General features: G+C 38.1%; 1 protein-coding gene across 3 annotated transcripts in view; it reads left to right on the forward strand.

Moving 5' to 3' along the window:
• The window catches only part of cnot1.L (CCR4-NOT transcription complex subunit 1 L homeolog), an 81,267-nt gene that overhangs the window by 12,874 nt on the left and 44,115 nt on the right, over positions 1 to 24,278 (forward strand). For all 3 annotated transcript variants that reach the window (XM_041590259.1, XM_018258090.2, XM_018258091.2), the window contains exons 3-17: positions 1,483 to 1,590; positions 2,131 to 2,229; positions 6,003 to 6,071; positions 6,159 to 6,213; positions 7,123 to 7,326; positions 7,435 to 7,603; positions 9,081 to 9,207; positions 9,311 to 9,421; positions 14,238 to 14,408; positions 14,495 to 14,622; positions 20,131 to 20,371; positions 21,961 to 22,080; positions 22,672 to 22,794; positions 22,876 to 23,027; positions 23,845 to 23,995. In XM_041590259.1, coding sequence (XP_041446193.1) covers positions 1,483 to 1,590; positions 2,131 to 2,229; positions 6,003 to 6,071; positions 6,159 to 6,213; positions 7,123 to 7,326; positions 7,435 to 7,603; positions 9,081 to 9,207; positions 9,311 to 9,421; positions 14,238 to 14,408; positions 14,495 to 14,622; positions 20,131 to 20,371; positions 21,961 to 22,080; positions 22,672 to 22,794; positions 22,876 to 23,027; positions 23,845 to 23,995 — 2,028 coding nt within the window. The remainder of the gene's footprint in view (positions 1 to 1,482; positions 1,591 to 2,130; positions 2,230 to 6,002; positions 6,072 to 6,158; positions 6,214 to 7,122; positions 7,327 to 7,434; positions 7,604 to 9,080; positions 9,208 to 9,310; positions 9,422 to 14,237; positions 14,409 to 14,494; positions 14,623 to 20,130; positions 20,372 to 21,960; positions 22,081 to 22,671; positions 22,795 to 22,875; positions 23,028 to 23,844; positions 23,996 to 24,278) is intronic.

Below are 24,278 nucleotides of genomic sequence, written 5' to 3' on the forward strand. Positions count from 1 at the left end.
TGATATGATTTCCTCTGGAGAGATTTTATTCTACTTTACTTGGTGGTAGTTGAGTTGTGCAAAGACTCATTTCCCATTTACATTTTAAACTTTGTGTGTCATAGAGTATCCATTTCTAATCAACTTTTAAATGTTTTTTCATAGATTTTTTTATTTTTTAAATACTGTTTGAATTATTTTACTTAAGGCACAGGGACGCATATAGTGTAATATTGCTTTAACCAGCACCGCTTTTGTGCTTAAAGGGTAGGTTAGAATTACCACCCGTATATGTGAACCCTTGTAGTTATCATCACCACCACCACCTTCTATATTGTAGATAGGGGGAGCTTTCAAACTCTTTTTTTCTAGATACTTTGACTTCGGACTTGAGGGGATACATGTGTGAGCCGGATAAGGATTGTGGACATTGCTGATATTTTCAGGACTCATATTTAGCTTGGACTTATGAATTATTTTACTGTCTTCTGACTCTTTCCAGCTTTCAAATGAAAAACAAAATCCTCTCTAAGGCTACAAATTTATTGTTGTTACTTTTATTACTTCTCTTTCTATTCAGGCCATCTCTTATTCATATTCCAGTCACTTATTCAAATCCATCCATGGTTGCCAGGGTATTTTGGACCATAGCAACCAGATTGCTGAAGCTGCTCCATCAAAAACCACCAATAAATGAAAACCAACTGAAAAGTGTCTTAGACTATCACACTCAACATCATATAAAAGTTAATTTAAAGCTAAACAACCCCTTTAAGGTGGACCTCTTGCTTACTTGGGAGTGCCTTTGCTCAAAAGCTTAATCAATTTTTTTTCCCAACTCCAAAAAAAATATAAAAAAAATGTGCAAATGAGCATGTAGTCAAGTAAAAGCAGAGCTTGATATCTAAAGTTTAGAGTGGTTGTTCATCTTCCAAAAACCCTGTTTTCAGATTGTTCACCAGAAAGACTTTGTTTCTGTTGCTTTCTCTTTTTTTATGTTTTACCATTTTTCCAAAATGAAAGTTTAAAGTTTAATGTCTCTGGTGTTTGTCTGGCAGCTCAGTGATCCAGGTGCAGGTTTTGAACTGTTACAATAATTTCTAATATTGTGCAATGTATCAACTAATGAAGCAAATTGTATCCTTTCTAACAGTTGCCTTTAATTGAACTCTGATTCTGCTCAGTAGGCCCAAAGATGATAAATATATCAACTAAATGTATCGGTTTAGAACAATTTAGTCGGTGACCCCCCCCCCCCCCCCCAGAGATGCTTCAGAAAGACATAAGAATGTGAAAAATAAAACTTAACTTCAATATTATAAAAACACTCACAAATAGAAAATAGAAGGTAATTGAAAGGCTTTATTTCTGTCAGGTGAACAACCCCTTTGATAAAATGTTTCCAAAACTATTGATGTTTGAATGGGTTTCTCAACATAGCTCTTGAGATTCTTAATCCAAAACAAATGCCAAAATGAAACCTTTTTCCTTTAATTTTTTAAGATTGTGAATCGGCACGGTCCTGAGGCAGACAGGCACTTGTTACGCTGTCTATTCTCACATGTGGATTTCAGTGGAGATGGTAAAAGCAGTGGCAAGGATTTTCATCAGGTATTTCTTTAAGACCAGCTCACTTTTTTTTATTTTTTTTTTATTTTTTTAAGAATGGTGGGGCCTATTTTCAATGTGATATGTTTTACAAGATATTTGTAGCTCTTGAGTGTTACAAAGATACAACCTGTAAACAGAATACATGTTTGTGTGTAAGAACTGGTAGAGCGTGATTATTAAAGCTCTTAGAAGGGGTTCTTCTGTTCAGTAGTACTAGTAGAAACATGGTGATGCGCAACCTGATGTGTGGTGCTTTTAAACCAATATAGTTATATAACTATATTTAGCTATATGAAGGTTTATGTCAAAAGGCAATGAAGGTATGTGTTCTTAGGATGCACTAGCTGATTGGTGGTGAGAAATTGTGTGATAAATAACTAATATGGTCTACAGTGGGGCATACCTTCAAACATTTTTAAATGTGCAACTTGCTAAGATTTGTAGCCTATTTTACCTTGTTTAAGGCAATTTTATTTTTTAAAACCGTTCTATAATATCTTGATATACTGCTTTCTTATCTTTTTTTTTTTTTTTTATCAGACCCAGTTTTTAATTCAGGAGTGTGCATCTTTGATCACCAAGCCGAATTTCATCTCTACTCTGTCATATGCCATTGACAATCCTTTGCACTACCAGAAGGTATATTGGCCAGATTAGATGGCAATAATTCTCCTTTTTTATAAAGAATGGGGGGTTTGAAATAAATCATTAAAACAAATGGGCACAGCGAGTCTGAATTTGTTGCATGTGTGTTTTTGTACCCATAGTTTTGAGAACAGTGATAGTTTTTGGGGAAAAATACAAAGACTTTTAATGAAAAAGTAACTTTCTTTCCAGAAAACTCCCGTGACTCTTATAAGCATTATAGTAAGACTGAAACGCAAGCATTTTCTGTAGCACTAACAAGTCCTTTTCTACAGTATCTGATGTTACTCTTGTTTCTGTATCCTTGCTTTAATGCAGGGCTCTCCAACCTTTCTTAACCCATGAACCACATTGAAATGTGAAGAGTTGGGCAGCAACAAAGCATCCAAAACATTGCTGGGGGTACCAAATAAGGGCTATTTGCTAGCCCCTATGTGGACTTTCAGCCTACAGGAGGCTCTGTTTTACAGTACACCTGTTTTTTATGCATCCAAAACTTGCCTCAAAGCAGGTGATCGTTTTTGAATTCCTGGCTTTGAGGCCACTTGGAGAAACAACCAAGGGGTTGGTGAGCAACATTTTGCTCGCAAGCCACTGGTTGGTGATCTCTGCTTTAATGGATGCATTTCCTTATCTGCAAGTAGCCCACTTCTGCTTAAACTGAACTGCCATTGTTAAACCGTATACAAAATAACTTAAAAATAGGTTTTCATGAGCTGTCCTTGGTTGGCTTTTTCTGCTTAAACTGAACTGCCATTGGTAAACCGTATACAAAATAACTTGGTCCTTGGTTGGCTTTTCAGAAAAATGATTGCAATCCTGTGAGCCCCCAAAATTGAATTGAAAAGGGTAGGGTACCTGGTCCTTTATGGATAACCGCACTGCTATGGAGCTCCTGCATACAAGGTGTGTGTATTTAATCCCCCTATTGGCCCTTATTTTTCTACTTCTGACTACTTACCGCTCAGCTGACAACATGATTAAAAGAGGCAAGTATGATGCGAACGGCTTTTTATTGCAAATCTTTTGACTTTACCCTGACGAGAGCCAAGATATCGCCTCTCAACACATCATGACTGAAGCTCCCTCCTTCCTCTCCACCAACCACGAAGAAGCAACCCAGATGATAGAGACTCGCCATATGAGGCCCCTCTAACGACTGCATCACTTTAAAGATGAGAGATGCTAGTTACCTCAAACCAATGCCAAACAAACTTTCGATCGAAGCCTTGGGGTGCACCTCCGCCGTACGTGCAACTATATCAATCCACAAAATAAAGTTTTCCAAGGAACGATCCAGACTGCAGGATTAACTGCTCAATTAGGTGTTTATTGTTCAACACAACAGTGTTGAACAATAAACACCTAATTGAGCAGTTAATCCTGCAGTCTGGATCGTTCCTTGGAAAACTTTATTTTGTGGATCACTTTAAAGATCTCTTTGCCAAGTTTTGTACTGACCTCCATGCAAACTTTGTTGGCATTATAAAAGTGCTCAAAGAAGAACTTCCCTCTATCACGGAGTATACTGACTACATTGAGAAATATGGCTGAACTGGTTTATGCACAAATCCAGCTTATAGGTCTTTATCACTCATTGGAAGAGCGAGGGTCTGACTTAAGACTTAAAAATGGGTCACCTGTAAGACAGCAACCATCTGAACAATATGAGGTCCTGAGTCCCATCGGAGGATGCAAAGCAGGACGCCTTGGAGAAATTCTTATTGGTCCTCTTGCCGAGGTACTATGTTATTGATGGCATTCACCAGCTCCAGAAGCCAAAGGTGGAACCCATTACATGCTTCTTGCGGTCTCATCACCCATATCCACATGCCAAATGAAGGAGCAGTTCATGAGAACACACAGATAATGTGGCTAACGTGCTAACTAGCCTTTTATAAGGTTGTGAAAGCTTTCTCCGTATAGAAAATTGGAGTGGTCCACTACACTACTTCCACATAGTGCAAACACTTCTTTAGTTTGGATGGGGAGCCCACACTGGTAATCATCCTAAAGATAATAAGGCTGTTTGTGCACCTGCCACTGTTAAACTAGTAAAATAGAACTTTTCCACACCTGGGACAGCATGATCCTCTCACTCCTCTCTTAAAGTGATACAAGAATGACCTGAAGCTTCTTCACGGATACCTTCTCACAACAATCATGTCCAGCAGCACATAGCTCAACTAATGCTACCAGAGAGACCAGCACATCCAATCCTTCCTAGATAGCTCTACAGTCCATCTGGACTGTGCAAATACTTCTAGCCTTTATCTTCTAGCATGGATTGTATCAATTAAAAATCTGGTAATGTTGGACCTGGGTGCTTTCCTTTTTTTAAATGGTAATTGCTCACTTTGGCCACCCTAGGTGTGCATTTGCCTCTTACTCCTTTCCAAAATGATGATCACTGCGAGTGGCACCTGCCCACCTCCCCCACTTGTTTCCACAACTGCGTACACGTTGTTCTGCAGTGGAACATTTAAGTATTTAAATTTTTGTACTCTCACAACGCCTACCTACCTACCCAGGATCCAGCATACAATTTGTAAGATACACATACCTGACGATTTTGCGGACTTCCCAATATGGAGAGCTCTTCTGTGGATTGCATTTAGGAAGCAATTTATACCAGTATGTCTTGTTAACAATGTTTGAGTTCTGTACTTTTGTAACATTCTCTCAGCTTTGATATCCTCCAGTGTACAGAAGGGCTAGCTTTCGTTTCAACAACAAAGACAGTGTTTCTATTGCTTGGCAATTGTTGGGATAGCAGTCTATTCCACTACTGCTAATTGACCCTCCACTATAAATGTTCCCCCTTGTTACCAACTAATCTGGCACCTCCACTACCCTAAGCAAAGTAAGAATATTCTGAGCAATAGCCAGATGCACCTGATTTTCTTTTACGAAAGTTCTATTATCTTCCATTACGTTTAATGGGCTTACTCTGTCAATACAGGCTCTCCTTTTAGGTATTTGTTCAGAGACGGTTGATACCCTGAGACAGTATCTTGACTTTGGCTATTTGACTACCGTGGCTATTTGTGGATCACATTTATGATTGAGTGGGCGACTGAACTCCAAATTCAGTTATAGCTAACTCTGAAATTGCATTCCAAGCTGTGAAACGTGCTACCAAACATGCCAGTCTTTTTAACACTTCACTAACGTACCCCACAGTCTTGCGCCCTTACTGGTACTTGATTCTGAATTTATGGGAATGCCCCATGATTTAAAGATCCTGGTACTTTCCAATTTTAATGAAAAAAACCTATTTGGGATTTCTTCTCTACCCCCCAGATCCTCAACCTGCACTAACATTCAGTTTCCCACCCTTTTATTTTCTGGGTACTGAAGTAAAACTTGTATATACATTATTTTGAGTTCAGTGTTCCTGACATCTTGTATATGAAAACAGAATAGAGAACTATTTCAACAAAGTGGAATTAAAAACTCTTGTGTTATTGCCACACTTTTGCAACCCTTCTCACTGATGTTTCTTTTGTTTTCCTTGTAATCTAACTATTGGGCTAAGCATAAACCACACCAAGATTGATGATTAGCAAAGCAAACTTGTATAAAAAGAATGCTTTGGGTGACCTTTGATGTAATGTTAATTGCTGCTGGTTTTCATTTTTTGACAGGCAATCTACTGTATTTTCAGTTAGTGAGAAGGGTATGAATCTGAAGCATTATTTAAAAAAAACAAAGTACTCCTAAGCAAGAGGATTTTTTCTTAATTTGTTATACATCTTTTCTTTTAGAGTCTGAAGCCTTCTCCCCATCTTTTCGCTCAGCTGAGTAAAGTTCTGAAGCTTAGCAAGGTCCAAGAGGTAAGATCCATTTTTTTTTCTTTTTTTTTTTTAATGATTTTAGATTTTAAAGAAATTTTGCAACTTTTTTTCTTTTTTTTATTTTAGGTTATCTTTGGCCTTGCACTTCTTAACTCTTCTAGCTGTGAACTACGGGGATTTGGTGAGAAAGCATCTCTGTTCTATATACCTATCCATGTGCTTAATTTAAAAATGTAATGCGGACAGTTAAAAGTAAATGGAGGGGCTGAGAGTAAAAATCAAAAGTTGAAAAAAAAAATTATTTGGACAATCACAGCTTTGAGCCTTGGATGCAGGCCTGTCTCAATGGGTCTGCTTTGTAATCCAATAGGTTCAGATTTTTTTTTTTTGGCCCACCAAGTAGGTAGCCAGATTAGACACAGGTTTGTTAATTTGACAGTTTCAACAGAAAGTCGATCTTCATGTGATCTTGATGAGTGAGTTATACTTGTGTAGGTCTGCTATATTACTATGCATGCTACTACAAGCCAGCATAGATTTCTAAACCATAATTTTCCTTATGCAAATATGCTTTGTTTTGTTTCTGGTTTTTACAAGTCCTTAAATATCTATTTTAAGCATAGATGATCACTAGATCCACAAACTCGGAGAAGCATATTGTGGACTGAGTAATTATCTTTTAAAGGATTAGATCTGTAATATAATCTTAGTATTGTTCTGTCACTTCTTGAATGGAATGGATTTTGAAGTGGAGATAAACCCTAATGTCTTTGCTAACCATGTAGGGTCTGTTTACGGTCTCTGGTTATGCTTTTTCAGCACTCCTAATTGCTCATTACAACATTGGCAGATGTCCTATAAGCTGTATGTCCAATCAACACCAGAGTTATTTACCACTTGGTGAGCAGCACATCTCGCTCACTTACCTCCCACCAAAGTTAATGCTTTTTATATATACAGCAATTATTTGTCAAGTCAAACCAACATCTATATAGCACCAACAAATTATGAAAATCATAATTCACAATTGTATTCCATTCTATACACCGCTTACTTTTGAAATTTGAGAATATTTATTTTACTTATCAAGCTGTCCAGTTTGTGAAACAAAAACTCCCAGACCTCCTGCGTTCTTACGTTGACGTGGACGTTAGTGGCAATCAAGAAGGTGGATTCCAGGATATTGCCATAGAGGTCCTGCACCTCCTCCTCTCCAACCTCCTTTTTGGCCAGAAAGGAGCCTTTGGGGTGGGACAGGAGCAGATTGTAGCATTTCTTAAGACTCTACGCAGAGGTGAGTATTTCTTGTACAGATGCTAAATGTCTGTTTTTTTGTTTTCATTCTATTCGATCAGTGGTAGATGTTTCAATACACTTAAGTTATTAAATATTTTCCTTTTAGATTTCCCACAGGAACGCTGCCCGGTGGTGCTTGCACCACTGCTTTATCCTGAAAAACGGGACATTCTAATGGACCGAATCTTAGCTGATTCTGGAGGAATCGCCAAAACTATGATGGATAGTTCTCTTGCTGACTTTATGCAGGAAGTGGGCTACAGCTTCTGTGCCAGGTTTGTTTTTTTTTTTTTGTTTTTTTTTATTTAAATCTACACTTGGCTTTGTCAAAGGGATCCTCTACCCACATTTTTATGTAGTGAAAAATGTTATGATCAGTCAGTGTATTCACAAAGTTTCTTTGATAGTAAAGATGTGTAAATGTTAAAAAAAAAAACCAGTGGCATCAAAAAAAGTAAGTAAGAGCTATACTGTTTCCCTGCACTAGTAAAAATTGGTAATGGTGCTTTGGAAACTCTACAGTCCTGCTTGAACTGAGCACTGTAGTGGTTAATGGGGAATTTGTCAACCACAGATAAATTGTATAATTTTATTAAAACAGATGTACCTTTAATAAAGGTATTTAAAGATCTCCGCTGTCAATCTTATATGGCCTGTCCCACTTCTATGCCTCTGGTATAGAGGTGTGGCAGGATATTAATTTCACTTTCCATTCTGCACTTCCTCCCTCCTTCCTCACCATCTAATCTGTGTAGCCAGTGAATGGGCATGAGCTCCCACATTCTGGCATTTAAACACGATTGTGCATGGTGCAAAGCTTGACTTAAGTGTTTACAAAATGTCCACTGCCTGCTTACTGTGATATAATTCCAAAACTGAAGGAAATTCATATAGTGTAAGTAAAGTTATTTTCATTCACTAACACAATAGAAAAGAATTTGGAATTATTTCATAGGATGACCAATCCCCTTTAAGCTGAGCTCACGGGAGGAGGTTAGGCAGCTAGAGTTTTTATGGGAACCAGCTGTGCCATCTCTTCATTGGCTGCTAGATTCGAGCGCATGTATAGTCATATGATCTAAGAAGAACTGAGCATGCTCAGTAGCAAACAGACAAAGCAAATTCCTGAGAGGGGACCAAGAGGGTTTGAGGAGAAGTAGTAATCCGTTTCAACTAACCTTAATAGAGCAGCTTTAATTTGGCCACCTTTAAATATTGTTTTTTGGAAGAAACCCTTAGGGGTAATATACCCTGAAAATGTTCTGCATAACACATGTGAAACAGGAAATGGGCTTGTTGGGTGATTAGGAATATAATATTTCTTTAGCCTTGTGATGGTTGCGGTGGGCACCTAAAAATGTTCTGCTAAAAAACTTTATGAAAACCCACTGATGTATACTAAGGCATGCAGTGTGTGACCTCTTTCAGTTATTTGGATAAAACATGCACCAACATAAAAAGGTAAGCAAGTGTTAATCTTGCATACATTATTGGCAAAACTGGTGTTAGCAATTTTCAGTGTTAGATTGAAGTAGAAACTTTAAAAACCATTTGTGGAAGTCATTGCTTCATAAGAAGCCAGATCAGTTAGGCTAAAATGACAAGTGCATATATGTCATTGATATGTAACAAATACAGTCCTACCGTTTTGTTTGTTCCCTTGCCACTGAACTTTGAAATTTGTCAAGTCCTGTATATGTTTCCTAAACTTGGTGTATTTTTTTTCTTTCTTCTCCTCTATAAATTCTGAAGTGTGGAAGAATGTCGCAATATAATTGTTCAGTTTGGTGTCCGAGAAGTCACAGCTGTGCAAGTAGCCAGAGTACTTGGGATGATGGCCCGAACACACTCTGGTCTAACAGATGGCATTCCTTTACAGGTGAAGTTTTGGCTGTATGCTTTGATACTGGATTTTTTGAACTGTTCATATGCTATTTCTTAGTGTTTGAGTTAACTGCTTAATAAGCTCTCTTCTTTTGCAGTCTATCACTTCCCCTGGTAGTGGCATTTGGAGTGATGGAAAGGATAAAAATGATGCTGTTCAGCCACACACCTGGAATGTTGAAGTTCTGATAGATGTTGTGAAGGAGCTGGTAATTTGTCATATACATAACTTCTTTTCTTATTATTTGACACATGATACAAGAGGTGTAGGGAATAAAAACTAGCAATTGCAAAGTGGGATGAAAAAAAAGCCTAGGAAGTTATGTCCCAATAGTGGTCTGTTTATTTTTTTTTTTTTCTTTAGTAGTAGTCCTTATGTTGGACAGAAGATCTAGGGCAAGAATTACTTTAAGCATTGTGACTTTTGCAAGCCAAGATTGTAGTAGCATAAATTAAGCAATGCTTTTTAAAATGAATCAAAATGTGCATTACAGAAAATACAGTATACGTCTGTACTCCTTATAATACATGTAACTAGAAATGTAGCAGACAGTAGATTTTCTCAATTATGCAAACTTAAATCGGGCTATCATGAAAACCCACTTGGTATGTGAAGTTTTTGTGGGTACATTAGAGGGAGCAAGGGCCCACGAGTTAATCTTTTACATGCAGCGCTTGTAAAATTGCAGATGACACCTGATTTTGCACACATTGCTGATCACCTATGATTTTGTCCCCCACCTTTGCTAAAAATAAAACAGTCAATAGGATTGTCATCATAAAACACAATGAAAATTATTTCCTTGGTAAGTAGTTTTATCTTCTCCACTGCTTTTCAGAAACAAGTAAGACGAAGTCCTAAAGGGAGAGTGGTTTCATATTCTTTTAGGAATAAAACCAAGACAAGAAATATTCTGCATTCGCCCATATCAATGGATTAAGGACATTGATATTTTGTGCATAAAACCAGCAAAAAATGTCCTCCCTATTTAAAGGAGTTCTTTAGTGTAAAACTGTCTTACTCAGATTAGAGATGAAGCTGGGACTTTTCTAACAGATCCCTTACAAATAAACAAATTTTTTTCTGATTTTTACCAGAAACTGTACTCCTCCACTTCCATTCTCTCAAACAGATGCTCAAATATACCTAAATGCGATTAATATGCCAGAACACGCATGTCCTAAATGCTCCAGTAACCTTGGAGGAGATTAATACAGCTATCTCTACACTTCCCAATCTCAAAGCCTCTGGTCTAGATGGGCCCCCGCCTGAAATTTATAAACGGCACATAAACTACCTGGCACCTAAATTACTAATGCTATTTAAAGATGCTAAGTTACAGGGCTCTTTGTTGCCCTCCATGGTGGAAGCGTCAATAGTGCTTATCCCTAATCCTGGGAAGAACAGGTTAGACTGGAGCTCATACCGTCCTATCTCTCTGCTCACAACAGATGTAAAAATTCTAGCTAAAATATTGGCAACTAGGCTCTCCTCTGTAATACTGCATATTATACATCCTGACCAAACTGGTTTCATGCCAGGGAAATCCACTGCTTTAAACATCCGCAGAGTTTGAGATTATACAAGCCCAATACGATCAAGCAGAGGATAGGGCCTTGGTTGCACTAGATGCGGCTAAGGCCTTTGACTCTGTAGTGGCCTTTTCTCTGGGCAGTACTGGAGCAAATAGGCTGTGGAGCGGAGTTCATAGCATGGGTGCAGCTGTTATACTCTCTTCCCCAGGCCAAGGTGATAACAAACTGGTGGACATCTAGACCCTTTTCACTTTGCAGAGGAACAAGGCAGGGGTGCCCACTATCACCTTTGTTGTACGCCCTTGCCATTGAACCCTTAGCGGCTAAAATACGACAAGATATACTTTATTGAAGGGTCCTCGCTTGCCAATTGTAACAATGGGATGTATGCAGATGAGATGATACTATTCCTAAAAGACACTGGCAAGTCTTTAGACCGGACACTTATGATAATTGATGAAATGGGCCAGTAATCAGGCCTCCGCATAAACTGGGCAAAGTCCAATGTGGTTTTAATCAAGGAAAATTGAGAGAATAGACTTCTCTTGAGACATTTACTACTTATAAACAATAACCTTAAATATCTGGGCATTTATATCACTAGAGACCCATTAGGTAGTTTACCTGAAAATGTACATCCTCTATTAAAGTACACAAGAGAGAAAACACAAGCATGGGGGAAGTTACCGCTTACGGTTGCTAGAAGAGTTAACCTGGTAAAAATGGTACTCCTCCCTAAAATACTATACGGTAATGCATTCCCCGATATTTCTGGCACAAAAGTTCTTTCGGACCCTTATATCCTATGTACTTACACTTCTGTGGAAAGGCTCTAGACCTAGACTTGGATTAGCCCTCCTACAAAACTCAACCGCTAAATGAGGCTTAGCGCTTCCCCACTTTTATCTATACTATATCTCTTCACAATTAATGCAACTCTTGCACTGGTTTCATTTACAAAGCCAAACCGCGCTGGGAGAATGGGACACACAGGCCCCATTTCCCACTAGGGACAGAGTGTACCTGCTACTTAAAGGATATCGAGCATATCCCACCCCAAAGCCCAACAACATACTTATGGTACAAGCACTACGAATTTGGGATAAAGTAGACAAACTGGTTCCTTTGCCAGCAGGGACAATTGAACACTATACACGACTATGGGAAAATAACACACTGTATAAATGTGGTAAGATGCAGGAGATAACACTCTGGAAGGAGAAAGGCATATGGTGCCTAGAACAAGTTCTGGACAATGGCAACGTCAAGTCATTTGAACAACTTAAAACTAGAATACAGCCTCCCCAATCATTTCTTTTTTAGATACCTACAGCTCAGTCATGCCCTAGCTACACAATACCCTCAGGGGTAACCCACTCTGGAAACCAGTGTATACATTCGCTGTATCCAGACTGGATACTCTAAGGCAGTGATCCCCAACCATTAGCTTGTGAGCAACATGTTGCTCTCCGACCCCTTGGATGTTGCTCCCAGTGGCCTCAAAGCAGGTGATTATTTTTGAATTCCAGGCTTGGAGGCAAGTTTTGGTTGCATAAAAACCAGGTGCAGTGCCAAACAGAGCCTCAATGTAGGTTGACAATCCACATAGGGGCTACAACATGGCCAATCACAGCCCTTATTTGGCACCCCAGTAACATTTTTCATGCTTGTGTTGCTCCCCAACTCCTTTTACTTCTGAATGTTGCTCACGGGTTATAAAGGTTGGGGATCCCTGCTCTAAGGGCTTGATTTCTAAGCTATATGGTATTCTACCAACACCCACATCGAACACACACACCCAACACTACAAAACTGCATGGCAAGATAATGTAAGCTGGATCAAGAAGAGTGGGAATACACCAAATACACCTCCCCATATGTACGTGAAAGTACAATACAGACCTTTATCCTGCATAGGGCATACATTACCCCCTTAACCCTTAGGCACTTTCGCAGAAACGCAAACCCACAATGCCCCAAATGTGGCTCCAATCACCCTTTCACCTAATATGGGCCTGCCCAGCGATTGCCAGATACTGGGTGCAAGTAACTTAAGTTTGTACATGATTTCGAGGGATCCCCAGTTCCTCTGGACCCTAAAGTCTGCCTACTGGCAATTCTAGAAGACAAATACCCCAACACATACTCGAACAGCGATGGCAGAACTACTTCATTGTGCAAGGAAACCAGCAGGTGGTTGTCACCACAATGCCCAACGCTAAGTGGTTGGATTAGTTTACTGAATCAAGCACTCCCACATAGAGCAGTAACCTACAGAAACAGGGGGTGCCAATATGAACAGATATGGAACCCCTGGTTAGAAAACCCACCAAACTATAACACGTCCAGGTTAAACTGAAAAGCAGGAAGTTTGATTTTGGCTATTCAGTTAGACATCCGGTCACTCGAGCCTTTATAGATTACATTTTTGCCTAACTATATTAGAAACTTTTTTATTTTGGACACACAATGTATTTACCCAGTTTTTATTTGTACACTGAACTGTTCCTTTAAACAAAACAGGCATTTTGGTCATATATTTGTTTGACAACTTTTTTTGGTCTAGCCAGGCCTACACCCTCGTTTCACCACCCACTTAATTTAACATTTTCTCCATTGGTTTTAACTTAAAAGCTCAGACAGCAGATCGCATTTTAAGTAGTAATGGCAGACAGAAAACTGGCAGGGTCTGGTCTCCCTCCAGCTTCAGTTCAAATTGTCCCTTTGGGCAATCAGCCAAACAAATGGGTCAGGGTTATTTTACCATTAAAGAGGTGGTTCACCTTTTAAATTAAATTTTAGTATGTTGTAGCATGGTTAATTTTAAGCAACTTTTTAATTGGCCCGGTTTTTTTTTTTAACATCATTTTGAATTATTTGCCTTCTGAGCTTTTCAGCTTCTAAATGGGGGGCACTGACCCCTACTTTCTTATTCAAATCATTGCATAGTTCCTAGGGTAATTTGGGCCCTAGCAACCAGATTGCTGAAATTGCAAACAAGCTGCTGAATAAAACGCAAAATAACTCCAAAACCACAAATGGTAAAGATGAAAACCAATTGCAAATTGTCTCAGAATATCCCTCTCTGCATCATGCTAAATTTTAATGCAAACGTGAATAACCCCCGTTAATGGTTGTCCTAATCTGACTGTTTAAAGTTTTGGTCCATGATTTAATCAGTGGGTTATAACAAACAACAAACTCAGGACCTCTGCAGTAGTGCAATTTATTGTGTATGTTATCCTTCATTTAATGCCTTGTCTAGCAGAAAGCTTACATTTTACATAGTTAAAGTATTTGATTAATTTAGTAACAGGGTTGTGTGTTCAGCTTCTGCTACAGTGTTTCAAGTTGTATTTAAAATGACTTGTTGAAAAAGTTTGTGAATTGGATTTTTTTTTTTTTGCACATAAAATATTGCAGCAGTAAACTGTTTCTAGGCATCAGGTAAACTACTATAAGAACTAAGCTTTTCTCGTCTTTCTATAGAACCCCACACTGAACTTCAAAGAGGTAACATATGAACTCGATAACCCAAGTTTTCAGATCCGTGACAATAAAGGTCTTCAAACTGTGGTATATGGCATCCAAAGAGGTCTTGGTATTGAGGTGTTTCCAGTTGATCTGATTTATAGACCTTGGAAGAATGCAGAGGGACAGGTATTTACTTTTTTTTTTTTTAATAGCAGTCCACACATATACCTCTCACTTCTGAGGGCTTACATTGTATTGCCTTCTTTTTACAGCTTTCCTTTATTCAGCATTCGTTAGTGAACCCTGAAATTTTTTGCTTTGCGGACTACCCTTGCCATGCTGTTGCTACTGATATTTTAAAGGCACCACCAGAAGATGACAATCGTGAAATTGCTACATGGTATGTATAGTGTGATCTGTATGTGGAGTTGTAGTAATATGTGAGAGAGATTTCCCAATTACAACAGCAAAGTGATTACAAGCACCACACAAATCCGTGAAACGGTTAAATGGTGTGGAGGATTAATCATATGTTAAGGGATTCTGTCATGATTTTGAGGTATTTTTTTTTTATTTCTAAATTCCTGTTTACACTGCAAATCATTCTACTATTTAAATTTAATTCTTAACCCAACAATTGTAATTTCTGTTTTTTTTAATTGTAATATTGGTGTGAAGGCAGCCATCACAGGTCATTTTGCCTGATCATTAGTTTTTAGAAAGAGCCAGCACTTTAGGATGGAACTACTTTCTGGCAGGCTGCTGTTTCTCCTACTCAATGTAACTGAATGTTACATTGGGAAATGGATTTTACCATTGAGTGCTGTTCTTAGATCTACCAGGCAGCTGTTATCTTGTGTTAGGGAGCTGCTACCTGGTTACTTTCCATTTATTCTGTTGATGTGCTGCTGAGGGGGATAAGGGAGGGGGGTGATATCACTCAAGCTTGCAGTACCGCATTAAAGATTGACTGAAGTTTCAGAGCACAAGTCACATGACTGGGGGCAAATGGGAAACGGACTGTCTAGCCCCGTGTCAGATTTCAAAATTTAAATCCAAAAAAAAAATCTTTGCTCTTTTGAGAAACGAATTTCAGTGCAGAATTCTGCTGGAGCAGCACTATTAACTGATGCATTTTGATAAATTAATTTTTTCCCATGACCGTATCCCTTTAAAATCATATTTCGCCTTTCCATTACTATACACCTCCCCAGTACTAGAATGTGACCTAATTTAATGTATAACCTATAACTTTAAATAGAGTAAGTTAACTTTAGTTTGAAGATAGGCAGCCATCATACTCTGAACAATAATGGGTATTATAGCATAACTTAATTAAATGTAAAATAACTGATGTTGGGGTGGGAGGCACAATTTAGTTATAGTAGCTGATGTGACATTTGTCTGGTAGCATGATGTGCTCCTTGAATTTACACTACTGCATTGGCTACAGGTTTTTTTTAATATATATAATGGAGATTAAGGGGCAGATTTATCAAAGGTCAAAGGGAAGGTTCGAAGTTAAAAACTTAGAATTGCGGAGTAATTTTTGGGTACTTTGACCATCGAATAGTCCAACTTCGATTCGAAGTTGAAAAAAACTTTGAAATTAGAATATCGAAATTTACCATGTACTGTCTCTTTAAAACTTTGACTTTGACCATTTGCCACCTAAAAGCTGCGGAAGTACTGTTTTAGCCTATAGGGGACCTCCTAGAACCTGTATGGAGGGGGAGTTTGGGAGATCGAAGGTCGAAGTTAAAAAAAATAAATAAAAAAAACTTTGAATCGAAGTAGCGCTACTTCGAATTGTATAATTCGAAGTAGGCCCACTTCAACCACCATTCGGTTGGTCTTTTTGAATTCAAAGTTTTTTGAACTTCAACCTTTGATAAATCTGCCCCAGTAAAGGTGGCCATAAATGCACTGATATCGTGCAATACAAATTTTCATATGATATTCGGTGTGGGTATGACGGGAGAGAAGCTTAGAGATTGCAGAAAATAGTCGCAAGAAAGATTGTAATTTTTCTATTTATGCCCATCTTAACAATTGACATCTTAATAGAATGAGTAATGTATGTTGGGTTTAACTTGACTAACTATTTCTACTAAATGTGCGGGAGTTTATCTTGAAACAATTTATTTCTATATTCATAAGTGATACGTGCAGAAACTGCAGTATTACTCCGTAAAGGACACTTTTTTTTTTTTCTTCAGTTCCCTCGATTTCAGATAATTCACCGTAAATATACTTTTTCCAGTTAATTTCTGTTTGTGACAGCAGAGAGAGAGACTTTGAATTATTTGCCGCCTTTTGTCTCTCCAGCTTTCAAATGTTGGTCACTGACTACATCTAAAAGCGAAAGTTCTATAAGACTACAAATATATTCTTTCTATTCAGGCCCTCTCATATTCATAGGCCAGTCTCTTATTAAAATGAATGCATGGTTTCCAGTGTAATTTGGACCCTAGCTGAATTTGCAAACTGGAGATCACTAATTAAAAAAAGTACTCAAACCACAAATACAATATATAGTGAATAAAGTACCCCCTCTTGTAAAATATAAGGATATCATAAGTTACTGAGGAGTTTCATGACCATATAAAAACACGAGGCCGAAGGCCGAGTGTTTTTATACAGGTCATGGAACTCCGAGGTAACTTCTAATATCCTCATATTTTTCAACTGTGGGTATTTATTATAATACACAAGTTTCAGTGAGTCATGTGACAGAAATGACATCAGAACTCACCGTTTATAAGGATATAATTTACAGGATATTTATGGCTTTTGTGTATTATACTTAAAATAATCTATACATCATACTAAACCCCTTTAATTCTTAAAATTCTTGACATATTTAATTTTATTAAAAGTTGTGGTTTTATACATTTGGTTAGGTCAACTTTTTCTACTGGATAAAGTTCTTTTAATACTACAGGTAGGGGATCCGTTATCAGGAAACCAGTTATCCAGAAAAGCTCTGAATTACGGAAAGGCCATCTCCCATAGACTCCATTTTATCCAAATAATATTTTTAAAAAATGATTTCCATTTTCTCTGCAATAATAACAGTACCTTGTACTTGATCCAAACTAATTAATCCTTACTGGAAGCAAAAACCACTTATTGGGCTTATTTAATGTTTACATGATTTTCTAGTAGACCTAATGTATCGATCTAAATTACAGAAAGATCCTTTATCTGGAAAACCCTCGGTCCGAGCATTATGGATAACCGCTCCCATACCTGTATGACGAAATATAATTTTTTTGCGGGCAAATTTTGATATAAGCAATGTGTTTTTAGCCTTGCAGTCTTAAAGCGTGTTTCTATGTGATGTGCTTTGATTTGTGTACTCACTGTTAAATCAGACTTTGCACCCTGGAAAGATAGTCACTGTATATGATTGGTTCCCTTTAGTTGCTTGTGGATACTCTGTTACTATTTGCTTTTTGGTACTAAATCATTTAATCATATTAAAATAAATTAAATCCCTTTGTATGACTCGGGGTGTGGTTGGTGGAGGAAGAGCTAGGTTCTTGATTTGTCTTGGCTTCTGGTAGTAGCCAGTACACATTTTTTTTTCATGTGAACGCACAAAATGTTGAATATTTGGCAACCATTGTGTATGTATTTGAAAACAGTTGGTAGTAAATCTGGTATACTTAGTCAAGGAGTAACATTAAACTATTTGAACAAGTGGTATGTGTTCAACTTGTCAGGCTCTGGTAGAATTAGTGTGGCCTTCATTTTAAGCAATCTGGCCTTATATGTTTCACACGATACACAATGATCCTCTTTCCCCACCTCTCTATTGAAGTAACAGCCCGGTGTTGGTTGGAGCGGTCGGCGCCTCTCCTACTTGAATGCAGCAAGGATACCAGACACACGATGGCTAGTGAAGCGGGGATAACCCCTGCGTGTTTATTGCGTCAAATGTAACGTTACGTGTCTGACGAAGGGGCACGCCCCCGAAACGTTACATTTGACGCAATAAACACGCAGGGGTTATCCCCGCTTCACTAGCCATCGTGTGTCTGGTATCCTTGCTGCTTATATGTTTCACACCTGTTCTAAATGCCCATGTGCCAATTGTAATGTCCATATGTGTACCCCCTGCGGACTTGCTGGCACTTAAAGGAGAATTCAACTGTTAACTGAAAAAACCCTACCCCATATAGACACCCCCCCCCCTCCTGGGGAAATGCCCTTAACTTTTTACTTACCCCCTCGGTGCAGATTCAGGGATCGCAGTTCACGGCAGCCATCTTCTGGGTCTTTGGTAATCTGAGACTGAGACCGGCAAAGCGGTGCATGCAAATTTCCTGGTTTGCGACAACTGCATGCGCCGAAATGGACAGTAATTGTATAAGCACTGGAAGATGGTTGTCGTGATCCCTGAATCTACATCGAGGGGTAAATAAAAAGTTAGGGGCGTTTCAGTGTGTGTGAGGGGGCAGCTAGGTTGGAGGCAGGGGGTCTGCGTAGGGTAGAAATTTTTTTAGTTGAGGGTTGAATCCTTTAACAGGGTTAACTGCTTACTGAAGGGCAAACTGCACTGACTTGTACAGCTTGACTGGCTTAGGAACTGTTTTGGAATGTTTTGCCTGTGGTGTTTTAGTCTGGAAGCTTGTGAAACCAGGTGCACAACCTAAACTGTTACAATATGCTGCTTTTGTTTATATAATTGTTGCTAACTGCTACTGTGCAATATAACTGCTACTGTGAAATATATCATAACAGCTGCCTGAAACGCAAAAATACCAAAACTTAGAAAAGGATCAACTAATGTAGCAAACTGTAAAGTGAGTTGTTGCCACCCAACCCTAACTAGAAAAATTACACCTCGCACTTCAATACAGTAGAACCCCCATTTTACATTTTTTTCAGGGGAACAGGAGAAAATTATGTAAAATCCAGGGAAATGTTTTAAAGGGATCCTGTCATCGGAAAACATGTTTTTTTCAAAACCCATCAGTTAATAGTGCTACTCCAGCAGAATTCTGCACTGAAATCCATTTCTCAAAAGAGCAAACAGATTTTTTTTATTTTCAATTTTGAAATCTGACATGGGGCTAGACATTTTGTCAATTTCCCAGCTGCCCCATGTCATGTGACTTGTACCTGCACTTTAGGAGAGAACTGCTTTCTGGCAGGCTGCTGTTTTTCCTTCTCAATGTAACTGAATGTGTCTCAGTGGGACATGGGTTTTTACTATTGAGTGCTGTTCTTAGATCTACCAGGCAGCTGTTATCTTGTGTTAGGGAGCTATCTGGTTACCTTCCCATTGTTCTTTTGTTTGGCTGCTGGGAGTGGGGAAAGGGAGGGGTTATATCACTCTAACTTGCAGTACAGCAGTAAAGAGTGATTGAAGTTTATCAGAGCACAAGTCACATGACTTGGGGCAGCTGGGAAATTTACAATATGCCTAGCCCCATGTCAGATTTCAAAATTGAATATAAAAAAATCTGTTTGCTCTTTTGAGAAACAGATTTCAGTGCAGAATTCAGCAGCACTATTAACTGATTCATTTTGAAAAAATTTTTTTTCCAATGACAGTATCCCTTTAAAGTAACTTTTTTTTCTTCAAGTACTGAAAGGCTATAAGCAAAGGAGTCCATTTTACTTTAAGATACAATATTTTTTTTTTAAAAAAAAAAAAATTAAAAAGCAGGAAAACGTAAAATCGAGGTTTCACTATATTAGAAAAAATGTTTGAAATTTAAGAAAGCAGTTTATAAAAGTAAGTATTTCTGTTGTCCTAGTTGAAAACCACCGCACTGAATAGTTTTGAATGAAAACCCGGTTTGCAATAACCCCCCCCCCATATTGTATAATAAACACATTGTTTCAGAAAGATTTTTTTTTTTTTTAAATCCCTAATTTTTCTTTTTTCAAATAGGAAGAGTTTGGATTTGATTGAATCTCTGCTTCGGCTGGCTGAGTTGGGGCAGTATGAGCAAGTAAAACAGCTCTTTGCCTACCCAATAAAGCACTGTCCAGATATGCTAGTGTTGGCCTTACTACAGATTAACTCCACTTGGCATACCTTGCGCCATGAACTCATCTCTACACTTATGCCAATATTCCTTGGAAACCACCCCAACTCTGCCATCATTTTGCACTATGCTTGGCATGGACAGGTAAGCGGATCAGTTGCTACTGAAAGCAAAACACTTGGTTATGTTTTATATAATGTGATCTTTCATTGGCCATGCAGTTATAGGACATCCACTTCTCCTATATACGTTTTATTCTACACTACACCATTAAAGGGGCTGTAAAGATATAACCACCTACTTTGGATGTTTGAAGAAATCTATTCTTGCCATTCCCACTTCTCCTTTCAAAAAAGTAATTTGAAGAGGCACTGAATAGAAAGAGGAGTAATAAAAAGTAGCAACAATACATTTTGTAGCCTTACAGGGCATTTGTGTTCAGTTGACCCCCATTTAAAAGCTGGAAAGTGTTAGAAGAAGGCAAATCAAAAACTATTACAAAATACATAATGATGGCCTATTGAAACTTGCTTAGAATTAGCCATTCTATAACATATTAATGTTAAATTATGGCAGGGCTTATAATTTTTTCTTTACTGTAAGTTTTCCAATAAAAAAAGATAAAAGAATGTCATAAATATAACTTGGGCCATTATTCACACCCTCAAATAGAACTGTATTATTCAATCATTCTACAAGTATGGATTTTAAAGTCTGACCTTTTCACAAATTTGCTGAAATTATTTTATATGGCTGATTTGTCTATATATTGTGATTTGTCTTCTATATGTATTTGCACCATCTTTTAAAACTGTGTCATATTCTTGGCAGAGGTTACGCTGTGGTGCTAAAGAGACTCCACAGCTTCCCCAATTCATTATTGTTGATACTGAGCAATTTGACAGAGGGGGCTGTGAACATTTTTATAAGATTTTAAGCAAAACCACATTAGGCATATATTGGTCAGCATTCAGGTTATCCTTATGTGTAACAGCTCTGCAATACATGCAGATTTTGTTTGGTTGTGGCTGTAAAATTAACTAAGCAAAAATACAGAATTACTTTTATAAAACAGAAAAAAACTGTAACAGTAAGAAACTATCTTAATTATTCCTCACATCAGCCTTCTCCTGTCTCGGGGGAGCTGTTTCAAAAAAGTCCAAAAGACAGGCCTAACCTCACTTACTCTGCAATATGTATTTGCTGGTCTTCTGTTACATAAGTGCATGAGTAACAATACTACTTTTCATGCTTGAGAAAGGTGGGCTTTTTTTTTTTTTTTTTTTAGGGATCTGCTGCTGTAGCCTTTCCAGCCTTAGGCTTGTTGTAGGAGGTCTCTTTGTTTGTGTACGAGACAAACAAATGAACCCCTTCCATCTGCCTTTGTGTTGCATGGAAAAAGATTCCATAGAGCCACTGGCTTTCCACAAAACAAAAGGTCTCTAGTGTAGTGGCATAATTAGATATTACTGGACGCCACAGCAGATTATTTTGTAGGCCCCCATGTTGACCAGTTTTACCAATATTTATATACCTCCTGGGGCCCCCTGCAGCTGCAAGATCTGCTTTCTCTATTCTCTCTATATGCCCCAGCTCTAGTGTATGCTTTAGATTCTGTAGGTGTAGCAGAATGTTGCAAACTGAGATAATAGTATTGTGTTATAATCTTAGAATGATCGATTATAAATGCTAGTTTGTAGCCTGAAACTTATTTTTTCCCACCAATGCCTTAGGGACAGTCACCATCGATACGACAGCTTATCATGCATGCAATGGCAGAGTGGTATATGCGTGGTGAGCAGTACGATCAAGCAAGGCTCTCTCGTATTCTTGATGTGGCCCAGGACTTAAAAGTGAGTTGAAGTGCTTTCCTTTTAAATAGCAGTACTTCGGCTATCCATCTAAACAACTTTTTATGATTCATGAGCAAAAGTATGTGCAACTTTTTGTTATCTGCTGCAAATCTGTGCTACCACTTGTGTAAAAATATTCCTAGTTTCCTTCCCACCAGCAGTAATTTGAATTACCAGTGGGATAATATACTCGTCGATAAGTAGCCAGGCAATTCCACATGAAGCAACTTTAGGTTACTTGTTAAGTGGAAGTAGCCTGTATATTTTCCAACCAACAATTCGCATTACTCCATTATTCATTTAGATGAAACATATCCGTTATCGGCTTTGTAACCTATGCTCTTTCTCCTTTTTCAGCTTTGAATGGCTGCCCCATGGCTACATAGTAGCTTGTTTATATAAACTATAGTTGTTTCTGAATCAAACCTGTCAGTTTTAGCAGTGCAACAGTACAACAGTACAATATATTTGCATTACGTTAAAACACAAATTTTTTTGGTGTTACTGTTCTTTTAATGCCTTTCTGTTTTGCACAGTGATATAACCTATGCCGCTCTGTCACTAAGTTTTGGTTTAAATTTTCTCTTTTAGGCATTGTCAATGTTGCTAAATGGTACTCCATTTGCCTTTGTTATTGATCTTGCTGCACTTGCTTCTCGCCGGGAGTACCTCAAGCTTGATAAATGGCTCACAGATAAAATACGAGAACATGGGGTAATGCAGATTTCTCTTCTCTCCTCCCTCCCTCCAAAAATGTTGTGTATATTTTAATCTTATTTTTGCATTTTTGTTCAGGAACCATTCATCCAGGCCTGTATGACCTTTTTAAAGAGACGGTGTCCTTCTATACTGGGTGGCCTTATACCAGAGAAAGATCAGCCTAAAAGTGCCCAACTGCCACCTGAGACTTTGGCAACGATGTTGGCGTGTTTACAAGCCTGTGCTGGGTAGGCCTCCCTTTTGCCTAATGATTATTATTATTATTTGTGTGTGTTGAGTGTGCTTTGTGTTTCTCTCATATCATTCAGTCACTAAATACAAAGTGAACATATCTTGGACTTATGTTTAAAAAAAAAAAAAAAAAGGAAGCATCCTGGGAGCTTAAAGGGATACTGTCATGGGAAAATGTATTTTATTTTTCAAAACGCATCAGTTAATAGTGCTGCTTCAGCAGAATTCTGCACTGAAATCCATTTCTCAAAAAAATCTGTTTTTCTTTTTTTATTTAATTCTGAAATCTTGACATGGGGCTAGACATATTGTCAGTTTCCCAGCTGCCCCAGTCATGTGACTTGTGCTCTGATAAACTTAAGTCACTCTTTACTGCTGTACTGCATTTTGTAGTGATATGTGAATGTAACCAGATAACATCTCCCTAAACACAAGATTACAGCTCCCTGGTAGATCTAAGAACAGCACTCAATAGTAAAAACCCAGGTTCCACTGCGTCCCATTCATTACATTGGTAGGAGAAACAGCAGCCTGCTAGAACGCTGTTTCATACAAAAGTGCTGACTCTTTCTGAAAGCACATGACCAGGCAAAATGAGCTGAGGTGGCTGCCTACACACCAATATTACATCTTAAAAAAAAAAAAAATACACTTGCTGGATTGAAATGTTATATTGTAGAGTGAATTATTTGCAGTGTAAAAAAAACGAAACCATAGAAATCGTGACAGAATACCTTTAAGATAATAAACCTTGGCTAAAAGTTCATAAAGAAAATAAGTGTTGTAATTTGTTTACTGCCTTTTGTTATGCAGAAGCGTTTCACAAGAACTTTCGGAAACCATCCTTACCATGGTTGCAAACTGCAGTAATGTTGTTAACAAAGCAAGACAGCCGCCTCCTGGGGTTATGCCAAAAGGCCGTCCTCCAAGTACTAGCAGCTTGGATGCCATTTCACCTGTTCAGGTAATGCCTTTCTCTCAAATATCCCATCAAAATATAATTGGGATATAATATATATAGATAGATGGATATGGTCGGGGAAAGTGGTAATTCAGAAACTGAATTGAAATGCTACAATGCCAATACTTTTTTTTGATTGTCGTAATGGTCATTTATATTTAAAAGTGGACTGCACTCGGGAAGCTTCATCTGAATATGTGAATTCAGAATTCAAATAAATAGCAGTATGTCTATACAAGCACACGTCAAATGGTTTGATTTTCAATTCATATGTTTTCACTGAAAT

The sequence above is a fragment of the Xenopus laevis genome, chromosome 4L (assembly GCF_017654675.1).
Source record: "Xenopus laevis strain J_2021 chromosome 4L, Xenopus_laevis_v10.1, whole genome shotgun sequence".
Classification (NCBI taxonomy): Eukaryota; Metazoa; Chordata; class Amphibia; order Anura; family Pipidae; genus Xenopus; species Xenopus laevis.